The sequence below is a fragment of the Cricetulus griseus genome, chromosome 6 (assembly GCF_003668045.3).
Source record: "Cricetulus griseus strain 17A/GY chromosome 6, alternate assembly CriGri-PICRH-1.0, whole genome shotgun sequence".
Classification (NCBI taxonomy): domain Eukaryota; kingdom Metazoa; phylum Chordata; class Mammalia; order Rodentia; family Cricetidae; genus Cricetulus; species Cricetulus griseus.
In genome coordinates, this window is record NC_048599.1 from 25,141,603 (window position 1) to 25,161,356 (window position 19,754).

Below are 19,754 nucleotides of genomic sequence, written 5' to 3' on the forward strand. Positions count from 1 at the left end.
CCTGAATCAGGAATTCAATTTAAAGGTCTCACATGCTGTAGGAGTAAAGGACACTGGCCTCGGTCCTCCAGGATTTATTGGTGGGAGGGGTGGCATGATGGGAGGTGAGGATCTTGACTGTATCTTCACTTCCACAGGCGATCCAGGCATTGCTGGCACCCTTTTCTCACAACCAACTGCAAAGAATAAAAATAAAATAAAATAAAATAAAATAAAGGAGGTCAAAGCTCTCTATAAATAATAAATAGCAACAGCAATCGGAACTGAACCTATTTTCCTAGAGGACTCAGAGATTAAGATGATACTTACAACAAAGGGTAAAACATTAGCTGCCTGGAGATATGTTCATGTCCTAACATCTAGCTCGGCAATACTACTTTATTTGGGGAAAGGACCTTTTAAAAATCTAATTACATATTTATTGATTTGGGGTGTGTGTGTGTGTGTGTGTGTGTGTGTGTGTGTGTGTGTGTGTGTGTGTGTGTGTGTGTGTGTGTGTGTGTGTGTGTGTGTGCGCGCGCGCGCGCGCGCGCGTGTGTGTGCGTGCACGCGTGCGCGTGCACGCGTGCGCGCATGCCCACATACGCCGCACTATGATATGTGTGTGGCAGTCAGAAGATAAACTTGCCTGAGTCAGTTTTCTCCTTCTATCATGTTGGTCCGGGTGATCAAATTCAGGTTTTCAGGCTTGGCAGTAAACACCTTGCAGGGCTTGGAAAGGACCTTTTAAGATTGGGGAGAGGGAGGCTGGAGAGATGGCTCAGCAGTTAAGAGCACTGGCTACTCCAGAGAGCTTGGGTTCAATTCCCAGCAACCACAAGGCAGCTCACAACTATCTATAACTCCAGTTCCAGAGGATACGACACCCCCCCCCCCAGACACAAATGCAAGCAAAATACCAATGCACATCAAAAAAATGTAAGAGGGGCGGAGAAACAGCTCAGAGGTTGAAGAAGACAGAGGGCCAGTTCCTAGCTCACAACCAGCTCTAACACCAGCTCTAAGCAATCTCATAGCTTCTTCTGGCCTCTCATACATGGAGGCAAAACACACACATAAGAAAAATCTAAAAATTATAAATAAATAAAACCTGGCACAGTGGCTGTAATCCCAGCACCAAGGTGGTAGAAACAGGAAGATCAGAAGCTCAAAGCCACACTCTAGCTATAAAACATTCTGGATCAAATGTGGCAAAACCATGACTCAAAAAATATTTAAAATAAATTATTTCTCACAAAAGAGAACCTATTAGTACCTGGCTAACAGGCTCACCTTTAAACTGAACTATATGCCTCTCACTAATTCCTATTGTATGGGTTGGTTTTTTTTTTTTTTTTAACTTAAATACTGTAGTAGCAACTGATTTTGATTTCAAGTACAAAGACCACAAAAAAGGTTTAAATGAGAAGGTAGAATCAAAGCTTTCTTGTAGGATCAGTTATAAAGATGGCATATTCCAGCATGTTCATATAAACCACAAGGCACATCTTAGCATATTCACCACACTTTGTGATAGGAAAGATGTCCCCAAATACTATTTTATGTTCCATTTTGCAGTGGCTCTATTTCAGAGAGGGATATATGAATAAAAAGTGTCAAGGAAGTCAAGCACCCATGTTACAAACCCCCTAACAAAACCTACAGTATTCTGTAAACCATGAGGCTAAAATTTCACACTCTTGCTGTCCCTGGTCAGGATGCTTTCTTTGTGAAAATGATGGTCGTCCTATCTGATTAGTGGGCTAATGAGCTGTTGCGCTTGCCTTTTTCTTCCTGCCAGTGTTTTCTCAATGCCCTTCAGAGAACAGTTGAAGCATTTCCAGCTCTTCCATCTGGGGCCCAGCTTTCTGGAGGGGGTGAGGGAGAAGAGTAGGAAGGAACTGACAGTTGTCTCGCACTGTTATGTTATGTATAGTGTGCATCAATCTGGAGGGCATTTTTTCTCAGACCACCTGTCTTTACAGCAAGGGTGCCAAAGGCTAGAGGGCTTAGCAGTCAAATAGATGAGTTTTAACATTCAAGCACTTGGCCAGGGTAACAAAGACGCGTCAGCCCAACTCCAAAACACTGAGCTCCATGCTTCACCTCCTGAAAACTTAGCTAGTGGATAAAATCTGCCTCAGGAACACAGTTCACAGACCACATTACTCACTCCTTGTTTAATCCACTGCCCATAAACCAGCACCATTACTGTTAATTCCTAGTTTCAAACAGTAATAAAGATATGCAGAGTGAAAGGGCTAGTTTGATGCATCCTTGTTACTTACGACCTACATAAAATTTAGCAAATAATTTCACCCTTCAAGGCCTTGTTTTTCAACACAAGTAAATGAGTGACATTAAAAAATCACCTAGAAGGAAAGCTATGAAAATCAAAGACAGGAACTAGAGAGATGGCTTAGAGGTTAAGAACACAGCTGCTTTTCCAGAGGACCTGGGTTTGAATTCCCAGAACCCACATGGTGACTTACAACTGTCTTTAACTCCAGTTCCAGGGAATCCGATGCACTTTTTTGGCTTCACAGGCATAAAACACACATGTGGTCCACAAACATACACACAAGCAAAACCTATATACATACAATAAAAATAAATAGGAGCTGGAAAGCTGTCTCTGCAGTTAAGACAGTTAACAACAGCAATTGTTGCTTTTGCAGAGGACCAGGGTTTGGTTCCAGCAACGACATGATTGCATCTGAAACTGTACTTCCAGAACATCTGACAACCTCTTCTAAACTCCATGAACACCAGGCATGCAATGCACACACATACATGCATGCAAGTATATCTATATCTATCTATCTGTATCTATCTATCTATCTATCTATCTATCTATCTATCTATCTATCTATCTATCTATCTGTATCTATCTATCTATCTATCTATCTATCTATCTTAATAAATTACTCTAAAAATTACTTGGGGAGAGGGTGGGAGGAAATATAAAAGAAAGGAAAAGAAGAGATCACTGTTTTTGATGGGGAAATGATGAGACTGTGATGCAAAATGGTTATGTGTGAGTTTTCCTGTTGTGACATACAATATTTCCTGAAAAAGCAGTAAGAATGGAATGAGAGAGTGGATTTAAGAAACTTAAGAGCCGGGCAGTGGTAGCATACGAACTCTGTGAGTTCGAGACCAGCCTGGTCTACAAGAGCTAGTTCCAGGACAGGCTCCAAAGCTACACAGAGAAACGCTGCTTCAAAAAAACAAAAACAAACAAACAAGACACTAAAATTAGGATGCAGAGGATCTGGTTGTTGATAAGACGACGGGGGTGAGGATGCACACCAAAGTGGAATGGGTTACTGACCAGGATAGAGAACACTAGTGGTAGAGTATATTTGAGGAGAGGAAACTTGGACATTAATGTTTTGGTTTTTTGGAGACAGGGTCTCACTATGTAGCTTTGGCTGTCCTGGGACTTACTCTGTAGACCAGGCTGGTCTGGAACTCACAGAAATCCATCTGTCTCTGCCTCCTGAGTGCTAGGATTGAAAGTGTACACCACTCCACCTGCAGGACAATAAGTTTTGTGCTGACTCTAAACCAATATATGTTCCTAGTAGGTAGTTCAATTCAGAAGTTTGGAAATAAAAGAACACTTCAGTTTATAACTGGAAGTTACTAGCATAAAAATGAAGAAATCAAGTATATAAAAGAAATAACTTTTTTTTTTTTTTTTTTTTTTTTTTTTTTTGGTTTTTCGAGACAGGGTTTCTCTGTGTAGCTTTGGAGCCTATCCTGGCACTCGCTCTGGAGACCAGGCTGGCCTCAAACTCGCACAGATCTGCCTGCCTCTGCCTCCTGAGTGCTGGGATTAAAGGAGTGTGCCACCAACGCCTGGCAATAACTTATTATTTTTAGAGAATTTATTTATTGTTTTACACGTCTGTATGTGCAGGTATGTGCTCCTCTGCCCGTAGAAGCCATAGGTATCAGAGGCCGTGGAACTGAACTGTGATTGTCGCAAGAGCAGTATGTACTCTTAACTTTACTGAGCCATGTCCTTCAGACCCATTTAATTTTAATTTTTTTGAGAGAGAGAGAGAGAGAGAGAGAGAGAGAGAGAGAGAGAGAGAGAGAGAACACGAGTGTACATCCTGTGAGTCCAGACTGGCCTAGAGCATACTATCTAACAGAGGAAGCCTTCAACTTCTGATCCTCCTGCTGAGTTACAGCCTCAGATCTGATTAAAACAACAAAAAAACAAAAACAAAACAGGCAGGCCTGAGCGCTGATATAGCAAGGTATGTACTGTTACACCCAGCTTCTTCTGTTTTTGTTGTTGTTGTTTTGTTCCTGCTTTTACTTTATGATCAGTGGAAAATAGCTGGTAAGTATTATATACTAAGTACCCTTTAGAAAGCTTTAACTATTTACACAAATTGTCTTTTTCAAGCCTACTTTGGGTAAGTCACAAAGCCAAAGATGAAAAATAACATGTTCACAAACACCCAGATTTAATCATTTTGCAAGTTCTGAAATTTGTTCATAATTGTCCCATGGAAAACTTGGCTTTACATGTCTTTGCTGTCATTTCCAGCTCCTAATTCTGGAAACTCACACTTAACTACCTCCAGTCATATTTTCAAGCTAAACTAGTAGTTCTCAACCTGTGAGTTGCAACTCATTTGGGGGTTGCTTATCAGATGTCCTGCATATTAGATATTTACATTACCATTCATTACAGTAGCAAAATTACAGTTATCAAGTAATAATGAAATAATTTTATGGCTGAGGTCACCACAACATGGGAACTGTATTAAAGCATCTCAACATTAGCAAGGTTGAGAACCAGAGCTCTAAACCAAAGCCCCTTTAAGACAACAAATTCACAAGGAAAGAATAAGACAGGAAAGGGAGAGGGGGAAAGGGGGGTGTAGAGGCTGGGGAGATAGCTCACCAGTTAAGAGTGCTTGCTGTTCTTTTAGGGGTCCCAAGTTCAATTCTCAGCCCCCACATGGTGGCTTACAATCCTCTCTAACTCGAGTTTCGGGGGATATGATCTACTCTTTTAGCTTTCTCAGGCACCAAGTACACTCAAAGTGCCCACACTAACATGTACCCCCCCTCCTCGTTTTTTGAGACAGGGTTTCTCTGTGTAACTTTGGAGCCTATCCTGGCACTCACTCTGGAGACCAGGCTGGCCTCGAACTCAGAGATCCGCCTACCTCTGCCTCCTGAGTGCTGGGATTAAAGGCGTGCACCACCAACTCCCAGCAACAATAAATCTCTTTTTAAAGGAAAGGCCAGGTGTGATAGTAGCGCATAACTTTACAGGGCTGTTGCAGAGAGAAACCCTGTCTCAATAAATAAACATATAAGCAAATAAATAAAATTTAAAAAAAAAGAAAAAGAAAAAGAAAAGGAACAAGATGTCACTTTCCCAGACTGGAAAAAGAACATAACCGGTTTCACGGGAATGCTTTCTGCTCAATTAGCTTGCTCATAACCAAGTGCCACACAACCTGGAGCCTTTAAGCAACAGAGACTTCTACCAACTCTGGAGGCTGCAAGTTTGAGTGTGGGGGAGTGTGTCTTCTGGGACCTTCTCTGTGAATTACAGCCAGCATTTCCCTGTGCCTTTACATGGAAGAACAACGGGTGAAAGTTAGTAATAGGAGTGTGGGGAAACAGAAAGAAACAGGAGGAGCTGTGGGGGAATAGAGACAGGAGGATCACTGGTTGCTGGCCACTATCCTGGTTCCAGGTTTGGTGAGACCCCCTGTCCCAAAGGAATAAAATAAAGGACTTTGGATGTCCCATGTGAACACTCACACACACATAAATACATTTACATGTATATATTACACAAATACAATAAATTCTAAAGTAAATACGTTTTACTGCTGTGTCTTAAGCCTGGTGGTCTGAGTTCAACTCCTGGAACCCACCTGGTACAAAGAGAAAATACATTCTGTAACCTCCACACTCACATAAAATGAGGAGTGTAGTGTATTTTCAGACAGTCTCACTATGTATCTCTGGCTGGCCTGGAACTCAGAGTGAACTGCCTCTAAAATAAATTATTTTTTAAAAAGGTTTGTTTATGGATATGGGTATTTTATCTGCCATCTGCACACCAGAAGAGAGGACTATTATGATCCATCATGTCAGTGCTGGGTACTGAACTCAGAAATTCTGGAAGAGCAACCAGTTAAGCAATGGATTAAGCCTATTTCCAGGCTCTGCTCCACCTCCACTTTTCTAGAAAAACCCGAGACCAGAAAAAGTCTCATCTGCCTGGAGACGGCTGGGTAGAATTACACAGAAATTTTAAGAAGGTATGTATTACTAATGTGCCTGACCCTTATGATACTGTAAACAGCTAGCATTCAGAGTAGTGGTGGTTTCTACAGTTTACACTTCCGGTGCTTATAGGCCAGCAAAGGATACTGTTGACTTGGTTTTCGTGTGTGGTGCCCAACCCCCATCCCCATATCCCTGGCTGCTATTTTCATGCACTTCTTTTAGCATCTTCTTTGTCATCTTAAATTTAGAATCCTGGAGCTCAGTCCTCAGACCTATTCTTGACTCACTTCATCCAAAATACCTGCTCTCAAGCTTCAAAAATTATCTGTGTTCCAAATTTTTTTTTTGTTCTATATACCAAAGAGGCTTGCAGGTTTGCCAGTTACCAGCATGAGGCCACTTGGTTTAGGAGCTGCCAGCCCTCAGGTTCTCCTGAGACCGGCGGAATTCTGTGGCAGCCATGGCTGTTGTCCATACCAAGCTGCCCAGGAATAACCATGGTGGGACAGCAATACTCAGTTTTGAAGTGAGTGGAGCCAGACCACGCCTCCTGAAGCCCACCCCACTCACCAGGCTGCAAATGGGAGTTGGTGGATGTTTGGCAGTCATAACCAGCTCTTTCTCAATGCATCTAAGCTGAGCTAGCTCCAGCCTCCATCCCCCTTGAGGACCATGATATTAGTTGTCTTTTTGATGGATGGAGAGTAGCTAATGACAGCCCTTGGCATTTCATGTCACCCTCCACCTGATCAGCTGACAGTCTTTAATCCAAAGCTCAGACTTCCTATCCAGGCCAGTCTGGCTACAATGCAAGTGGAAATTAATATATTTAGGTATCTGAGAAAACCATGTAAAGGCACAGGGATGTAGCTCAGTAGAAACCTCATCTAACATACAAGTACACACATAGAATTACAAGTTCGAGGTCTTCAACTACAATGGGTGTCTGAGCTATAATGGACTACATACATGAGATCAAAACCATACACATTTTTTTTCCTGTGGAAGACAACACTGATCTTGAATCTGAAAGATGTGCCTGAAGCCTGGTTCTAATGCTGATTAAATACAACAGAACCTGAGACAAATCATTCCAGTGAGACCACACACAGACACAGACACAGACACAGACACAGACACAGACACACACACACACACACACACACACACATACGCTGTTACCTAGTGCTAATAGCCATTATGCCACTGAGTATAGAAAGTAGGTAACTAAAGGGTTTCTTCCAGTGCTAATCATTTTAATATTTAAAGACATGTTGTAATCAGCCTGCCAACATCAAAGCCTGTTGATAACCTTCATGCTAGTAAAAGCAGCAGCAACACAGCTGACCTGATAATGTAAATAGGGAAAAGTGAAATATGGATTGCTGTACCCCAGTTCCAGCAAATGTTTATTTGGAATAACAGAGTCTACTCCAACTGTACACCATCTGTTTCAAGTCTCCACCAAGGTAATATTTTTCACATGATGAGAAATGACAAATACCCTGCCTTCTCAGAGGCTACCTCTGCCACAGTCTAACTGATCTCAAGCTTTTAACATAATTAGTATTAACATCCTAACTGAACACTTATTACCACAGTCAGGGTCCAGAGCAGCCCGGTACTATCATGAAATAAGTTAGTTCTTGTCTTCTTAGTCACATACAATACTCCTCACTTTGGTTGCATGCGCGCGCGCGTGTGTGTGTGCGTGTGTGTGTGTGTGTGTGTGTGTGTGTGTGTGTGTGTGTGTGTGTCTGTCTGTCTGTCTGAAACAGAGCACTGTCAACTTTACATAACACTAATTAATAGCTCTCTTAAGATGGAACTCACGTCTCTCAAGCACCAGCCACTGACACAACTGTACTATAGTGTCTGCTGTCCAACTCCCAAATATTTGACAAGGTATCCCATATCCCTCCTCCACTGATGGTACTGTAGCCTCTGCCATGAATGACAACTAGTCCTAACTATTCTGATTCGTATCTGACCCCTTCCAATCTAGCTGATTTAAGCCCTAAAATGGGTTTAAATGAATTTAAAACTCATTTTAATGGCCTCTTCCGGTTCCTATAATAAAACATCAGCTCTTTACTTTGGCTTAGTGAGGAAAGACTGGACAAGGTTTCACTATGTATCCCATGATAGTACTGAACATACTATGTAGCCCAGGCTGACCTAGAGCGTGCATCAATCTTCCTTCCTCAGTTTCCAGAATGCAGGGACTGGAGTACTACCCATGGTCTTTTAAACAGTTTTAAACAGTTAGATCTAGAATTGCTAAGCATTCTGGAGACCTTCTGTGGCAGAGGGGAGAAGGAGAAACAGATTTTCAAAATCACTTTAGGGACCCAATTGTCTTATTATTTATTTATTTGGAAACAGAGTCTCACACATAACAAGGTGACCCCTAGAACTGTCTCCACTTGCTGAGTCCTGGGATTACAGGAATGCTACCATGTCCAGCTACAGCCTGTTTCTCTATCATTAACCAGCTATATAACACCTGGGACAGATGAGTATTTTCTCACTTTAAAAATTATCTGTCACCTGACTGAAAGGCAGCCTCTTGAAAAGATATTTATATTACTACAGTCACTCCCATTAACAGCATTGTTCACAACAGCTAAAACATAGAAACAGAGACAGGCAATGGTACATTGTCAGTACACCTAGGGCTTGCGATGTAGAAGCAGGAAAATCAAGAATTCAAGGCCAAGCAGGCAATGATGGTGCACGCCTTTAATCTCAGCACTCGGGAGGCAGAGGCAGACGGATCTGAGTTTGAGGCCAGCAAGCTCTACACAGTGAGTTCCAGGACAGCCAGGACTACTCAGAGAAACCCTGTCTCAACAACAAAAAAGAGCTCTAGGTCAGCCTCCATTATATGCCATGTTTGAGGCAAGCTGGGCTATGTAATACCCTATCTCAAACACCAAACAGCACACCCCCAGGGGAAAATGTGGCACATACAAATATACAATGCAGTACTAATTAGCCTTGAAGGAAATTTTAACACATTAGAAAAGTGTAATGATGTGCTACATGAAATAAGCCAGACACAAAAACCAAATGCTATGATTCTACTTATAAGGTTTCTAGAGGAGTCAACAGGCCAGGTTGGAGAGTTACCATTTACATCTTTTTTTAACGTGCATTGGTGTTTTGTCTGCATGTGTATCTGTATTAGGGTGCCAGATTCTCTAGAACTGGAATTACAGACACTTGTGAGCTGCCATGTGGGTGCTGGGAATTAAACCCAGATCATATGGGAAGAGCAATCAGTGCTCTTACACTGAGCCATTTCTCCAGCCCTGTGAGAGAGTTACCACTTAATGGATACAGTTTCAGTTTTAAAAGATGGAAAGGGTTCTGGAGATGGTGGTGATAATGACTATGCAACAATATGAATAAAAAACACCAATGAATGGTACACTTAATTAAGATACATTAGGCAAGGTGGCATGCCTCTGTAATCTAGCACTTAGAAGGCTGCAGGAGAAGATCCAGAGTTCTAGGCCAGCCTGGGTATTATACAGCAAGACCCCGTCTGAAGGCGGGGTGGAGGTGTGTTTCAGTGGTAGGATGCTTGTGCGGTATATGTAAGGACCTGGGATTGGATCTACAGTGCAGGGAGGGAGTAAGAGAGGGAGGGAGATGGGGGGGGAAGGTCCAAACTTAGGTCTTCTGAAAAATCAGTATGTGCTCTTAACCACTGAGCCATCTTTCTAGATATTTCTTTAATTTTTATTTAGTCTCTCATACAATTCATCAAGACCATAGCATTCCCTTCCTCTCCTCTTCCAGATACATTACTAACGCCACCACCCCCTCACGCCAGAAAAGAGCAGGCCTCCCAGCACCATCAAACAAACACAGCACAAGATACAGTAAGACCAGGCACAAAGCCTTAACATTAAGGCTGCCAAGACAACCCCATTAGGAGGAAAAGGGTTCCAAAAGCAGGCAAAGAATCAGAGTCACCCCCACAAAACACCAAGCCAACAGCCATAACACATGCATGGGACCTAGCTCAGACCAGTGTAGGCCCCATTATTGCTGCTTCAGTGTCTGTAAGCCTTCATATGAGCCCTGCTTAGTTGATTTTGAAGGCCGTGCTTCCCCAGTATCCTCAATCCCTCTGGCTTCCACAATTCCTCCTTTCCCTCTTCCTCCAGGATTCCCTGAGCTCCAAAGGGAGGGAAGGACCCGATGGAGACCTCCGACCAGGGTTCTCTTTCTGTCTAATGTTTGGTGGTGGGTCTCTGCATCCACTAGCTCTTTCTTTAATTATTTATTTAGGTTCTCTGAGACAGTTTCTTAACAGGTAGCTCTGGCTGGATTGGAACTTGCTACATAACCCAGGTTGGCCTTGAAGTCATAGGGGATCTGCCAGTACCTGGCTCCTGCTCCTCACTGAATTTCTTGAATAATAATATGTGAGTGTTTTGCCTGTGTGTGTGTGTGTGTGTGTGTGTGTGTGTGTGTGTGTGTGTGTGTGTGTGTACCATGTGTGTGTACCATGTGTGTGTACCATGTGTGTACCTGGTGCCTGTAGATGTCAGAAAAGGGTGGTAGATTCCCTGGAACTGGAGTTACAGAACTTGTAAGCCGGCATGCAGGTGCTGGGAACTGAACCCAAGTTGCTCTCACTTTGTGAGATCAAGTGCTATCAATTGCTGAGCCATCTCTCCAGCCTCTAAATTTTTTTTAAAGTAACATTTATTTTAGTGTATGCATGTACATATACATGCATGAATGTGTACATGGGTACATGTATAAGTTAGTTCTTTTCTCCAACTGACTCTGCCTCAAGAGTGCTGGAATTAAAGGCATTAGCCATCATGCTTGGTGAAAACCAGGATTTCAAGGGCAGCCTTGCTACATGATGAGTTCTAGACCAGCCTGGCTATATGTACCCTGTTCCTTCACAAATGGGCTGGAGAGATGGCTCAGCGGTTAAGAGCACTTGCTACTCTGGTAGAGGACCTGAGTTCAGTTCATAGCACCCACAATGGGCAGCTCACAACTGCCTATAACTCCGGTGTCAAGGGATCTAAATACCTTTTTTTTTGTTTCCTAGGATATATTGGGGGGGGGGGGCACCACGACGATGACAATGGAACAACAACATAAATACACTACATGGCTTGTGACACATATCTGGCCCCCAAACTCTAGTCCATGTGAACATGTGACTGCTCTTTATTTTGGTTTGGCTTAAGTCGTATGGAAAAATGGGCTGTGTATGCTAGACATTCTGAGCTACATCTCCAAGAAAAAGTTTTAACTCACATTATCATATTCAGTCAGCTTGTATAATACAAATATTCATTTCTTTTTATACATATTTATTTGTCAAACTCTGAAAGAGCTTGCCAATGTAGGGTCCCTTAATGTTTGAAAAATTAAGGCCCTGCAGGGGTGGTGGTGATACACACCTTTAACCCCAGCACCTGGGAGGCAGAGGCAGGTGATCTCAGTGAGTTCAAGGCCAGCCTGGTTCCAGGACTATTACACAGAGAAACCCTGTGGGGTGAGAGAGAAAGAGAGAGAGAGAGAGAGAGAGAGAGAGAGAGAGAGAGAGAGAGAGAGAGAGAGAGAGAGTGAGTCCCTGTGCCCCCAAGAACACACGGTTTCTATTTTCGGGTGGAGAAAAAAAACAAACAAACAACAGAACTTCAGGTTCAGGACTGGTAGAGGTTTCCATGATGAGAAGCTTCTGGACATACCCCCCAACTGTCCAACACCTAGTCAGAACTTCTGACATAGAGTTTTCTGCAATAATGTAAAGACAGCATTGTCTGTTAAATGGGAAGAGGACATGGGCAATCATTACCACATCAAATCAAAAGACAAACCACAAACCCTCACTGTCCTGCTTACATGCCTTCAAACTCTAGCAAGCCAGGGCAAAACAACAAAAACCCATGAAGCTTTATGCATTTGACTCTATGTGATTTCTAGGCATAGCTAATAACTAGTATGAGATTACACACCTATCATCTCAGCTCCATGCACATGAGGAGGTCGGAGGACAACCTGTGTGTTCTTTCTTTCCACTGTTTGAGACCCAGGGAGCAAGCAAATTGGTATCATCAGATATGGCAGCATCTTTACACACTGAGCTATCACCACGCCTTTAATCCCAGCACTTGGGAGGCAGAGGCAGGAGGATCTCTGTGAGTTTGAGGCCAGACTGGTCTACAGAGCAAGTGCCAGGATAGTCTCCAAAGCTACACAGAGAAACCCTGTCTCGAAAAACAAAAAGCAAAAAAAAAAAAAAAAAAAAAAAAGAAGCAATGTTTGTAACAAAAGATCCAGACATGAAATCTCTCATTTGCTTGAGAACAGAAATCTGTGAGTTAGAATTAATGGCTTTAAATATCAAAACCGATCAGCTACTGAGTTCAAATGAATTGCATGTAACACAATTCAAATTTTGTCTTGGAAATATCCAAGGTATTTTCCATAAAGATCCACTTAAGGAAAATATAATTAAAGCTGATGTCAACAAACAAAAGCAGGGAGTATGACATCTAAGTAAGAAGGCATAAATCTGAAGAGATGCTGGCCTCAAGGAACTCCTCCCACCTTAGACTCCAGAGTAGCTAGAAGATCTCATGTAGCTCAGGCGGGCCTCAAACTTGGTGGGCAGCAACTAATTATCAACAAGAACCTCAGTTTTCTCCATTTCAATAACAGAGACAACAACCATTAATCACAATGCTGACAGGGCTGCAGGCAACCACACTGGTGGTTCTTCTGTACCCTGTCAACTACCATATTCATTCATTAGCTAGCTACCCTCTTAGACACACATGCAAAGGACAAAGGATTACACTTGGGTTAGTGAGCAGGTTAAGGAGATTGCCACCAAGCCTGATGTTTGAGTTTGATTCCTGGTACCCACTCGATGGAAGGAGAAAACTAACTCGTGCAGGTTGTCCTTTGACCTACAAAAACACACAATGCAAAAAAACAAACATTTTTAAAAGAAAACATTATGCAGCACTCAGAAGGCAGAGGCAGGTGGATCTCTTGAGTTCAAGGCCAGCCTGAACTGCAGAGCAAGTTCTAGGACAGCCAAGTATAGAGAAAAACCTGTCTCAAAAATAAAATAAAATAAATAATTAAACCTATAATGCATAAGGCAAATCATACAGTACTTATGCTTTTCTTCTATAGCTAATCTTTTTCCTAAAATAAACTTTCTACTTACCATAGCCAAAGTTTTAATGCCGATTCCCGCTATTTCCTATGCCAGTCCCCACAGCTCTGCCAAATACAATAAATTGGGATGGTGACTTTTAAAAAGAAAACAGTCACCCATTTCCAGTTTGGGCTGTTAAAGCTTTTTATGTACTATCTATACTGTGATTTGTTCTATTATTGCCAGTGTCTAATTACTGATATAGTCAGAAGAAAAAAACAAAATGAAACGTATTTCAAATTACCAATATTAAATTAGTAGGGTTTAAAAAAAAAAAAAAACCACGGGGCTGGAGAGATGGCTCAAAGGTTAAGAGCCCTGTCTGCTCTTCCAGAGGTCCTGAGTTCGATTCCCCGAAACCACACGGTGGCTCACAACCATCTATAATGAGATCTGGTGCCCTCTCCCGGCCTGCAGGCATACATGCAGGCAGAACATTGTATACATAATAAATAAAATCTTTAAAAAAAACAAACAAACAAACACATTCCTTTGCCAGCAAAATATTCATTCTCTCAGAGTGTGTGACCTTGATCCTTGAGAATTTATCCTTAAGAAAATAGCTCAAGGGAAAATTCAATTTATTCCGCTGATGAATGGTTAAATGGTGGAACAGCATGTCAATGCTAACTGTAAAGGCACTGAAAATTATAATTACAAAGAATATCAACAATTAAGGAATGCACACAACACAGAGCAATGTAATTATTCTTTTTGAAAAATTAATTATTTAAAAATATTTATTACATGATTCACCACAAAGAGAAAAAACTTAGCCATATGTGGTGGTGCACACACACCTTTAATCACAGCACTTGGGAGGCAGAGACAGGTGGATCTCTGTGAATTCGAGGTCAGCCTGCTCTACAGAGTGGGTCCCAGGACAGCCAAGGCTACACAGAGAAACCCTGAATTGAAAAACCAAAAACAACATAATCAAAAACATAAATAAATAAATAAATAAACAAACAAACAAACAAACAAACTGTCTTAGGATTTCTCCATATTCCTCACTCCATCAAAGCATTTTCTATGTTGAAGCATATTTAGCTACTATTGTACGGAGAAACATGTCTAGAATGTGAATTTTCACCAACATAATATATCACTATTTTCATTTGCTTATGTTTCTATCTAACTATCTTTATTCTAGGACACAACTACTTTACTAGTCTGTGAAGTCAGTTGTTTTAATTTAGTCATTAGGACAAAGTTGTTCTGCCTACACAGCAGTTGGTCCTTCTGCAGTCTGTGTCACAGTCTATAACCTTATCTAGGCTCATTTTTTGTTGTATGCATGATTTTTTAGCTTCAAGTTCTTCAATTAATTCTTTTATAAAAATATTTATTTATTAGGAGACAGGGTTTCACTGTGTAGCCCTCATTGGCCTGAAACATAGTATATAGACTAAGTCTCAAACTCAATAGATCCACCTACTTCTGCTTCCCAAGTACAGACAGGCATGAGCCACTGGCCCTTTTCAACTAAATTTTAATTTTATTTTTAGAGACAAAGTTAGCTTATGAGTCAATAATTTGAATAGAAATTTTTCTCTAAAATACTATTGTCACTCCTAGCACAAAGATCCCTTAGCATAACCCAAGTGCTGCACTAAGCACTAAGGATAACATGAAGGTATAATCCCAGCCTCAAGGAGTTGATGATATAGCTAGATGGCAAGAGTGAAAATGAACTGATGAGCTGGCACAGTGGGTCATGCCTATGACCCCAACAGTCAGTCAAGAGGCCAACACGGAACAGCTGCCTATAGCTCAAAGTCAGTCCAGGCCACACAATAAAATCCTGTCTCAACCTCTAGTCCTCCTGCCATGAGTTAATAATACTGAAACAGACACAGGGTAGGTACAACAACAACAACAAAAAAAGGGGGGGGGGCTTGACAGCCATAGCTGAGGCTGGCTTCAGACTCCCCAGGTCTAGCCACACATGTGTGTTTTATCATCCCAACACTGTTTTATGTTACAACTGCCCTTGGAAACTAAGATTCCTTTCCATTAAATAAAGAGAATGTCTACGTATTTTATACTTCCACACAGTGCTTACACGAGTCAAAGTTACCTCTTTAGACTTCACTCAGCTCACCTTCCTATACACATCTTAATTAACAGATTTGCAGATGCTATGGCTAACTTTTCATTTTGGATTTGGAAATAAAGAGCAGATGGTCTATCCAGCATAAACTCTTTCAGTAACTAGTTTTTCCCGATCACATGTAGTTAGAATACAGATTTATACCTACAGATTAGTGAGCGACAGTGACTAACATAATGATGTGACAATTATGCAGTGTGACAGCTGTTTGTATCACTACCAAATGTGAGTTTTAAAACATAGGTTAACACCTCTAGTTCCCTGAGATTAAAGCAAAACAAAAGAGAGCAACATAAAGAATCTATCTAGGGCTGGAGAGATGGCTCAGTGGTTACGAGCACTGTCTGTTCTTCCAGAGGGCCCAGGTTCAATTCCCAGCACCCACATGGCAGCTCACAACTGTTTGTAACTCCAGTTCCAGTGGATCTGAACCTTCACACCAATGCACATAAAATAAAAGTTAAATAATTATTTAAAAAAAAAGAATCTATCTAACCTGTTTGACAATACCAATCACAAGCATAAAACATCAATCAAAAGAATTATTTTGAATTTATTTTGTGCTGCCTTTAAGGACTGAAAACAGGACCTTCCTCCTGCTATACAAACATTAGCACACACACAAAAAAAATTAGCACAAGGCTAACATCATAAGCCTTTGTTTGTTTTTTTTTACTTGGCCCTCAGCCCATTTTAATTGATTTCGAAACCAGGTCTTGCTAGATTACCTATGCTGACCTAGGAATTGCAATCCTCCTGCCTCAACTTCCTAAGTACCTAGTACCTATCATTTGTGCGCGCGTACACACACACACACACACACACACACACACACACACACACACAAATTGGTGGGAGGAGGAGAAGGAGAGGGGGGATCCTCACTGTATCATCCTGGCTGGCCTCAAAATCATAGAGGCCTATCTACCTCTGCTTCCTGAGTGCTGAAGTCTTGCACAACTATGCCTGGACCTTGAAAAGAATTTTTTTTGGTTCTAGACAGGGTTTCTCTGTGTAGCCCTGGCTTGTCCTGGAACTCATTCTGTAGATCAGGCTGGCCTCAAACTCACAGATATCCACCTGCCTCTGCCTCCCGTGTGCTAGACTATAAGGCATGCTCTACCACTACCCGGCAAAAGGGAATTTTTTTAAGTTGGCAATCCTCAGAAGATATGGCTGAGCATTGTGGTGCATGCCTTTAATCCTAGCTCATGGAAGGCAGAGGTAGGCAGATCTCTTGAGTTCAAAACCAGCCTGAATTGCAAAAAAAAAAAAAATTGAGTTCCAGGACATCCAAGACTGCATAATGAGACCCTATTGCAAAAATAAAATTAAGTTAAAAAAGGAAAAGGGGCCAATTGGAGGTGACACATGCCTTTAATTCCCAGCACTCTGGAGGTAGATAAAGGCAGATCTCAGTGAGTTTGAGACCAGCATGTCTAAGAGAGAGTTCCAGGACAGGCTTCAAAGCTACACAGAGAAACCCTGTCTCAAAAAACCAAAAGAAAAAAGCAGCCAATGAAGAAAACCATGAATGTGTACACTCATAATACACCTTCATTCCAATATCCATGCCACACCCATGACTTCAGGAAATATTTTCTTCAAATAACAGTAACATCCAACAACCAAAACCCCCTCAAACAGAGACCTACCAAATGCTGAGCATTCCTATCAGCAACTACATAATGAAGAACACTGAAAACTTCACATCACAGTTCCCTAAATCCACCACTGTGCTTTCTTGTTTCCTAAGGTTGGCCTCTGTTCCTCAGGTCCTAAGAACCCAAAGAGCTAGGTTCAGAACTACAATTGCCCTCATCACTATGGTCAAGTCCAGTCAGAATATCAAACACATTTGCTTTTTATTTACATGCAAAGAGTACTCTTAAGTATCTCGGGGTTTTTTTTTTTTTCTTTCTTTCTTTCTTTCTTTTTCTTTTTTGGTTTTTTGACAGGGTTTCTTTGTGTAGCCGTGGCTGTCATGGAACTTGATCTGTGGACCAGGCTGGACTTGAACTACGAAGTCAACCTGCCTCTGCCTGAGTGCTAGGATCAAAGGCACACAAGCATCACCACCCCTGGCTGCTTTCCTTTTTTTAAAGGTAAATCCAGGTCCTACTAGATAATCCTAAACCCTCTTTTTATTTTAACGTTTTTGGAGACAGGGTTTCATGTAGCCCAGGCTGGCCTCATGCTCATCACAGTTAAGCCTCCTGCACTGGGGGTGCTGAATTAACGGGCTGTGGCACTGAACTTGTTGTGGAATGTTATTTTAAGATGTGTTAGATTGTTTGTGTTGTGGAATATTTGTTTAATGATGCAAAGATATGTTGCATTCTTTTATGTTGCATTTGTTTAACTCTGTGAAGTTGTGTTACTTTGCCTGCCTAAACACCTGATTGATCTAATAAAGAGCTGAATGGCCAACAGCTAGGCAGGAGAGGGATAAGTGGAGCTACCAGGCAGAGAGAATAAATAGAAGAAAGGAAAAGGAGAGAGAAAAGAAGAGGATGCCAGGGACCAGTCACCCATCCACACAATCAACCACGGAGTAAGAAGGAAAGAAATGTATATAGAATAGATAGAGAAAGGTAAAAGCCCCAAGGCAAAAGGTAGACGGGATTTAAGTTGAGAAAAGCTGGTTAGACATAAGCCAAGCTAATGCTGGGTATTCATAAGTAAGAATAAGTCTGTGTATTTATTTGGGGGTGAGGTGGCAGGCCCCCCAAATAGTAAAGAGTAAAAAAAATTTTCAATCACAGTAAGTAACCTCCTACACATCCAACTTTAAATAAACAAGAAAATTTAATGTTTTGCAACTTTTTCACTATAACTACCAGTTTTATAAAAAGAAAAAATTTAAAATTCAAGAACACCTCTATATTTTAGGGAGGGGTGATATAGTCCAAGATATTAATATTAATGTAAACAATGCACATCTTTAATCCTAGCACTCGGGAGTCAGAGGCAGGCAGATCTCTGTGAGTTCGAGACCAGCCTGGTTTACAAAAGCTAGTTTCAGGACAGCCTCCAAAGCCACAGAGAAACCCTGTCTTGAAAAAAAAGTTTTTTTCTACGGCACTCCCCCTCCTTCCTTTCTAAGGGCAGTTTCTATATGGCAGACATTTTGATTAATACATGGAAAGCACTCAGGAATGTACCACGGTATGAAAGGGTCTTCCAGGTTCTCTGCAGACCTAGCTGAGTCACCCTTTATTTTCCTGCCCTATTTCTTCTTGAAGCCTGGGCCTGATAATCAGACCAGCACCCTGACATCCTGACTGACCAGCATTCACTTCTAATGAACAGCAGATGTGGGAATGGTGCCAGGGTGGGCCTTATGCCAAGGAATGTTTTTTTTTTTCTCCTATTCAAGAGCAAACACCCTTCTCTTAGCTCCAAGTCACCCAAACAGAGGGAAGGACATCTGGAAATGCAGTGTAGTGCCATGTGTTTGGTCTCCTTGGATGACAGCTCTAGGCATTACAAGCAGGGAGTTTTTACACCAGCCATGGAACACTGCACACTACAGCAACTCTGAAAGCTTGCAATAAGATGACTAAGGGGAGAGTGGGGGGGGCAGTACTAGTGAATACAGGAGTTCTTTAAGAAACGCCCACTGTCAACAATGGTTCTTTCAACAAATATGTAGAAACAGTTTATCTTATTTCCACATTAAACTTTAGGCTCAAATTGTCTTTTTCCATAGATCTGACTTCAATGTGACTACTGGGGAGAGGGCTATTTAAAAAACTGAAATACTACTACTACTACAAAAAAAAAAAAAAGACTCATTACTCAATGAAAAATGGCTCAATCATACATAAATTGCCTTAGAAATAATTCTCGGTAGTGCACACCTTTTTAATCCTAACACTCAAGAAGCGGAGGCAGGAAGATCTCTTGAGTACCAAAGCCAGCCTGATCTACAGAATTCATTCCAGGACAGCAAGAAAGGCTGTCTCAAAAAGAAATACAAACAAGAAGATAGTTTTCTTTTTTCCTTTATTTATTGGTTCTTATGTTACCTAATGCTAGCCTATATACCTGAGCCCGGCTTTGAACCTCTAGCTAGTAAGTATATTGCCTCTACCTCCCAAGTGCTGGGACAACAGGTGTACAGAACCATATCCAATTCTTTACCACTTAACCAAAAACTGAAGGACAGAA

At 41.5% G+C, this 19,754-nt stretch overlaps 1 protein-coding gene across 8 annotated transcripts in view; it reads right to left on the bottom strand.

The window, feature by feature from the left end:
- The window catches only part of Cbfa2t2 (CBFA2/RUNX1 partner transcriptional co-repressor 2), a 109,760-nt gene that overhangs the window by 50,358 nt on the left and 39,648 nt on the right, over window positions 1-19,754 (bottom strand). For 7 of the 8 annotated variants that reach the window (XR_004770557.1, XR_004770556.1, XM_035446762.1 and 4 more), the window contains one exon: window positions 33-176. The exons of the other annotated variant lie outside the window; for it this stretch is intronic. Coding sequence is in view for 5 of the 7 variants with exons in the window: in XM_035446762.1 (XP_035302653.1) it covers window positions 33-176 (144 nt within the window). In the remaining 2 variants the exon portion in view is untranslated. The remainder of the gene's footprint in view (window positions 1-32; window positions 177-19,754) is intronic. 8 annotated transcript variants of the gene reach the window in all.